The 6,588-nt window shown below is 47.9% G+C and overlaps 1 protein-coding gene across 1 annotated transcript; it reads right to left on the bottom strand.

Moving 5' to 3' along the window:
* Positions 1–1,104: 1,104 nt before the first annotated feature.
* LOC133052023 (vomeronasal type-1 receptor 4-like) lies at positions 1,105–2,034 on the bottom strand. The gene has a single exon (XM_061136745.1). It carries the CDS (start codon positions 2,032–2,034, stop codon positions 1,105–1,107), a length of 930 nt encoding a protein of 309 aa, XP_060992728.1.
* Between the last annotated feature and the right edge of the window lie 4,554 nt (positions 2,035–6,588).

Raw genomic sequence — 6,588 nt, 5'->3', positions numbered from 1 at the left:
CGACTGGGGCTGGAACCCGCGCCCCCTGCGATGGAAGGCGAAGTCCTAACCACTGGGAAACCGGGAAAGCCCAGCGACGTGACTGGTTCAGGAAGCTCTACTGAGATGTCACTGACACGGAAAACATGTGCGTGTGAGGCGTACAGCATGGCACTTTGATACAGGAATATACTGTGAAATTATTACCACAGGAAGGTTGACGCCTCCATCCCCTCACAGAACTGACGTTTCTCCCAGCTGGTGGTGATAACAGGGAAGACGTACTCTCTCACTGACTTTCTGTCATACGTAAGTGTATAGTGCAGGGCTGTTAGGTCCCGGCCCCAGGCGGTGCATCAGATCCTCAGAACTTACTCATTTTATAGCTGTAGCTCAGTGCCCTTTGACCAACAACTCCTCACCCCCCTGACCTCCCGGCCCCTGGAAACCACTATAAACTCTCTGTTCCATGAGTTTGGCTTTTTCAGATTCCATGGACAGAAGCTGTCACACAGGACTTTTCTTTCTCTGTGCAGTTTATCTCAATTAGCATAGTGCTCTTGAGGTCTATCCATGTTGCTGCAAATGGCATTATTTCACTCTTTTTTATGGCTATGTAATACTCCATTGCTGGAGGAGGAATTGGAAACCCACTCCAGTATTCTTGCCTGGAGAATCCTGATGGACAGAGGAGCCTGGCGAGCTGCAGCCCATGAGGTTGCAGAGTTGGACACGACTGAGTGACTCAGCACAGCACAGTGCTGACTTCAACAGCAGCAACTTCGAGTTATAAAATGAGTAAGTCACGGATATATAATGTGCAAGTGGTTCAGGAGTTACGTATACTGTGTCACATGACGAGAAGTGGTAAGAGAATCAATCTTCAAAGTTTTCAGAATAAAAAATTTCCGTCAAAAAAAAAAATTTCCGTCAGTACAGTACAGTGTGGAGGTGGGTAGATGTTAACTAGACTTACTGAACCCATCTGTAACGTATACAAATATTCAATCATAATGCTGTAAGACCTGAAGTGATATGTCACAATTATTATACTTTAATAAAAAGTCACTCAATACTTAAAGAAGAGAATTAGTTATTATTGAAGGCATCTAGATATTTATCATATTAAGCATTATTTCTACCAACTCCAGAGCAGATCCTAGGCGTTCTAGGATCCCTCAGAAGCAGCAGAAAGGGGGAAACAGTGGGAAAACATGAGGCCAAGACATCAGAAGTCTGTATCAACCACAGACGAAACTCTAAAGCAACAGTGATATAAAAACAAAAAGTGGAATTCAGTATGTAAACGACAACAAAGGTGACCACCAGCATCAGGATGGTGTGGGCGGCTCTGGTCTCCGGGGGGCATCCGTGGTGCCCAGTGCGGGTGTGAATATACTGCACCCTCTGGTGGTGTCTGAGCAGGAGAAGCACCATGGAGCCACTGGACCAGACCATGAGGGTAAGAAACACGGCATCAGAGACGGACCACAGGTAGACAAAGCCTGCGTTAGGAGCTGAGGGGGAACAGAACCATTTGCCCCAAGTATCAGTATAGTTGTGTGTGTCCTGAGGACCAGTGATTTTCAGAGGAACAAGGATGTACGTTAAGAGACTGAGTATCCAGCAGGTGCAGCAGGAAGGACCAGTGACCCTGGGGGCCCTTCCTCTGAGCATCACCCACTCCGCTCTCCTGGGGGTGAGAGTGAAGAACTGATAGGTGGTCAGAACACAGGTGGAGCATAGGGTGGTACTGCGAGCCACTCTCTGGATGTAATATACAAACTTACACCCAAGATTGGACAGGGGCTTCCTTGACACAAAAGCAGCCATTGTGTGGGGAACCCCAGGGGAGAGAAGAACCAGGAGGTTGGCCAGTGCCAAATGTGGCAGAACCATCTGTGCAGGTCTCTGCTTGTGGCCAAGCAAGACTGGAGAGACGCTGCGGGAGAAAAGGAGGGCATTGCCCAGCGCCCCAGCCACCACCTGGAAGAGAAAGATGGCTTTCACAGCCTCTTCCCCTGCATTTCTCAGGGCATCTTTGTGAAAAGACATGGAGAGGACGTCAGAGTGGCCTGGAGTGGAAACTGGGCTGTGTGGGTGTCGACATATGCAGTCTTCTCACAGAACCAACACTGGGAAAGAATTCCTGCTTTCTGCTCTTCTGAGAAGGGAGACACGGTCATGCTCCACGGGAGGGGCTCAACCTGGAGCACACATGAATGATACCGGTTACACTTTTCACTCCGATTATATTTATTTCTATTATTTTGGCACTTCCTTATTCTCCACCAGCATGTAAGGTCCAAGAAGTAAAGAACCACATCACTTGTTCAGTAACACGGTGTGATGCATAATAGATGTTACAAACTCTGTACTAAGTGTATGATAATGTGACCGGAGACAGAATAGCGGATACACTCCCCCCTTAGAGACATTCCTGCGTCTTGTAAGCATGTATTAAGAATGAAATGGAAAATGCACAATACTGGTGAGCTTTAAGACTGCCCAACTAGTTACAACACAGTTGCAAGAGTCAGTTATTCACACCTGAAACTCATATTTCATCAGAATTACCACACACAGTAGCACTGGGTTCTTCTTACCTGAATCTGCTCTCCTGGGAAGGCAGTTAACTGGAGCCTAACCAGCTGGGGTTCGCACAGAGCCTGACTCACTTGGGAAGGGAAATCCCCAGCTCCAGCCCACTCTAGCTGTGCTGTCCCCTTCAAGGGGGAGAAAACCATGGAGACACAGGAGGTTCACAGTCCAGAGGCACAGGCTCAGGGACCGACTGAGACCTCATCGTAGGAGGTGGAATCTCCCCTCTCCCCGAGGAAGGAGATAGAGGGGCCCCCGGGCTGGAGAGCTGGTGTTCGTCAAGTGGAGTAAAACTGAAGGTTTATTCTCATGCACACACTCCAAGGACAAAGCTAGTGGCAGAAGCTGAGCCCCGCTGGGGTAAAGAGATACTATGCCCACGCCTGAGGTCAAGGAAGACTTCCCTGTCTGTACAAGAGAAGGAAGGCTTCCCAGGGGTCAAAAAGGGAGGGGGGCCCCACCCCATAATAAGGGTGGACATGCACCCACAGGCCTCTGCGGTGCGATCCATCTTAGCAAAACGTTGCCCATGCATGCCGGGGAGGGTTCAGGGATCAGTCAGGTGTCAAGAGACAGACAAGGTAATTGGCCAAAGGTAAACAAAGACAATATTTTAAGTATATATTAAGAAATCATACAGTAACCACAGCAATTATTTCTAATTTAGACCAACAGAAGTTTGGTTTGTTTGTTTTTGTGGAGTTTTTAAAGATCTACTGACAAATGTCCTTTTTGCTAGTAAATCCCATCACTCGGTAATCTCAGAAATCATTCCTTGTTTCAAAGAGAAAAATTCCACTATAGTTTAATCCCATTGTCTCTGAGTGAAATCCCGTCATATAGACCAAAGATCAGCAAACTTTTTCTGTAAAGGGACAGATAGTGGTATTTTAGGTTTTGTAGGTCCAGATGCAAGTGAGCAACTCCATGTGTTTATGCAGCTGGGAAGGCAGCCATGGACAATATATTAACAGGTGAGTATAGATGTGTTCATAATAAAACAGTATTTCTAAACACAGATGGCGTATGTGCACACCATCATTCACAGCAGCATTGTTCCCAGTAACCAGTAAGTGGAAACAGCCCATGGGTCCATCAGTGGATGAGTGGATAGGCAAAATGTCATCCTATATTGATAGGAATAGTATTCATCTGTGAAAAGGAAATATGCAGCATATTTGATATATGCTACAACACAGATGGACCTTGAAAACATGCTTAATGAAGCAAGCCAGGCACAGATGGAAAAATAGTATATGATTTCACTTAAAAAGTTACTGGAGTAGGCAAATTCATTGAAACAGAAAATAGAGGTTACCACTGACTGAGGGGAAGAGGGGTTGTTGTTTAATGAGTAGCAAGGGTCTGTTGGGATGATGAAGTTTTGGGAATAGATGGTGGTAAGAGTTATACATGGGCTTCCTGGTGGCTCAGATGGTAAAGGGTCTGCCTGCAATGCAGGAGACCTGGGTTTGATCCCCAGGTTTCAAAGATCCCTTGGAGAATGAAATGGCAACCACTCCATTCACATCACTAAAGGTTTATTTAACAGGCGTTCTTTTTACCCACCACAATGTATCCAGATATCAAGAAAAAACTCCTAGGCACATTGATAGGCAAAAACAAACAAAAGACCCCCCCTCCAACCCAAACAGTTTGAAGACACAGAGCGAGCATCAGATGCAGACATGGCAGGAATGTTGGGAGGGTCGGACCTGGAACATGAATCAGCTATGATCACTGTGCTGAGGGCTCTAGTGGATAAAGCAGACACTGCAGGAACAGCGAGGCAAGGAGAGCAGGAGAGGGGAATTCTAAGGAAGAACGAGGAAGAAATGCTGGAGACCAAAACACTGTCCCAGAAATTCAAGACTGACTTTGATGGGCTTCTTAGTAAATGGAGGACGCTGATGGGGAAGAAATCTCAGAGGGAGATTTACAGTGAACTCACGGCTCTGGTCCCACTCAGATACACATCCCACCTTCCACCTGCCAGCCAGGGCATGGACGGGGCAGCTCAGGACGAGGCTGGGGAGCACCTGTCCTGCCCAAGGTGCTGACAGCACAGCTCTGAGCGCCTCTCCTGCTGGAGAGCCTGCTCTCCCGTTTCCGGCCCTGAGACTGAACACAAGGGAGCACTCACCTGCCTGCACTTGGCTCCACACTCTGTGCAGGGAAGTGTCAGTCAGGATGGGCCCCAGTTATAGGGATGGGGTCCCTGGGCCCAATCTCCCTACAGAGGAGCCATTATCATGTCATCTGGAGCGGAGGTGACACTGTCTGCATGGAGAGTCTGGGGCGTCTCCAGGGAGGAGCAGATCTTACCCCCAGTGCTCCTCACCCTCATCCAGGCCTGGGGACTAGTGACAACTCCTGGCAATTATTGGGAAGGTCCACAAGGGCAGCTGAGCAGAGGGGAGGGAGAGTTTTCTGTGTTCCCTGTGGGAGAACCCAAGTTTAGACTGAAAGTCATAATGGGGAGGGACACTCACAGTACACCAGGGCTCCCTTCACTGTTTCCTGTTGGGCATTTTCCTTCATTGTCTCACTTTTCCAGACTGTTCCAAAGTGTGTTCTCACTGATCATCAGCATGTGATCTGGAGGCTGGGCTTTCTCCTAAGGCCCACAGCTCGTTCTATTTATGGCCTCAGGTCTATTTAAGCTGGAAAACGCCTCCTTTCAAGTCAGTGTTTCCCTCCTTAGAATCCTCAGGTCTCCCTTGTGTCCACATGACTCTGCAAGGACTTAGTCATTTGTTCTAAGCCACCCACAGAGCCCCCTCCTATAGCCTCTCAGTGGACCTCCAGCCTGTCCCTCTGTTCTGGGTCATTACTGTTGGAAAGAAGATTTCTGGACTCACAGACAGGGACTAAGAAATACCACTGATGAGGAAAAACAGAGAGGTAACATTAGACTGTATGCTGCAGTCCATAGGGTCACAGAGTCGAACTTTATTTAGTGGCTGAACAATAGATCATTGCAATCATCAGTCGATAGTTGGATCTTGGGTACCAGTTACCTCAGCTGGGAAATAGCCCTGAGTTCATCCTTCTGAAGCCCAGAGAGCAGAGGGGTACAATCAATCGTCCCCATTGGGCTCCTTCTGCAGGGAGTTGATGCACTGTGGCCAGTGGACTTGTCCATGGTTCAGGTACATGGGTTTGACAAGAGAAGGCAGGCAGATAAGACGGCCACTGCCTCTTCAAAGTGTTCAACTGTTGCTCCTGTCTGCAGAAAATATGCATGATAATGATGCAAAGTACTGACAGATTATTGATCCTCGGAATCTGCCCCCACACACTTAAACACACAGAACCTACTGTGTGCTATCCCTAGGACTCGGTAATGAACGTGCAAACAGAAGAACTCATGGTACTGGTCCTGAGATATGAGATGCTGGTTACATGAAGGCCATGGTTCATCATCAGACTCTTCCTTGAACTGGTGAAAGGGTCTTGATTTCGCTGTCTATTAAGGTAGCTCCAGTCCCACGTGGCTACTGAGCCCCTGAAACAGGCTCATCTGAGAGATGCTCTGATTGTAAACACACACCTGATGTCAACTGTCTGTTAAGACAGAGAGACAGAAAGTAAGCTACCTTTTCAAGAAATTTTCAGAATTGATTATAGCTTGTGCTCAGTCACTCACTTGTATCCAACTCATTGTGACCCCATGGACTGTAGCCCGCCAGGCTCCTCTGTCCATGGGATTCTCCAGGCAAGAATACTGGAGGGGGTTGCCATGCCCTCCTCCAGGGGATCTTCCTGACCCAGGGATCGAGCCTCTGTCTCCTGTGTCTCCTGTGTTGCAGGCAGATTCTTTACTAGCTGAGCTATTAGCGAAGCCCCCATCCTTAGTAAAATCTCACTTATTCCAGAAATAAGTCAACATTTGATGGGATTAAGAAGGTGGGATGTAAATAAGGAGGAAATAGGAACCATATTCATAAAGTCCCCTTGCAGGGGAGCTGAGTGGCAGTGGGGGCATGTGGAGGACACATGTGAACC

Source organism: Dama dama, chromosome 4 (genome assembly GCF_033118175.1).
Source record: "Dama dama isolate Ldn47 chromosome 4, ASM3311817v1, whole genome shotgun sequence".
NCBI lineage: Eukaryota > Metazoa > Chordata > Mammalia > Artiodactyla > Cervidae > Dama > Dama dama.
The sequence above is the reverse complement of the archived record's forward strand: the minus strand, read 5'-3'. Positions and strand labels throughout refer to the sequence as shown.

Bases quoted from the DNA above. Each gene is read 5' to 3' on its own strand.
- LOC133052023 (XM_061136745.1), bottom strand. From the start codon at position 2,034: ATGTCTTTTCACAAAGATGCCCTGAGAAATGCAGGGGAAGAGGCTGTG.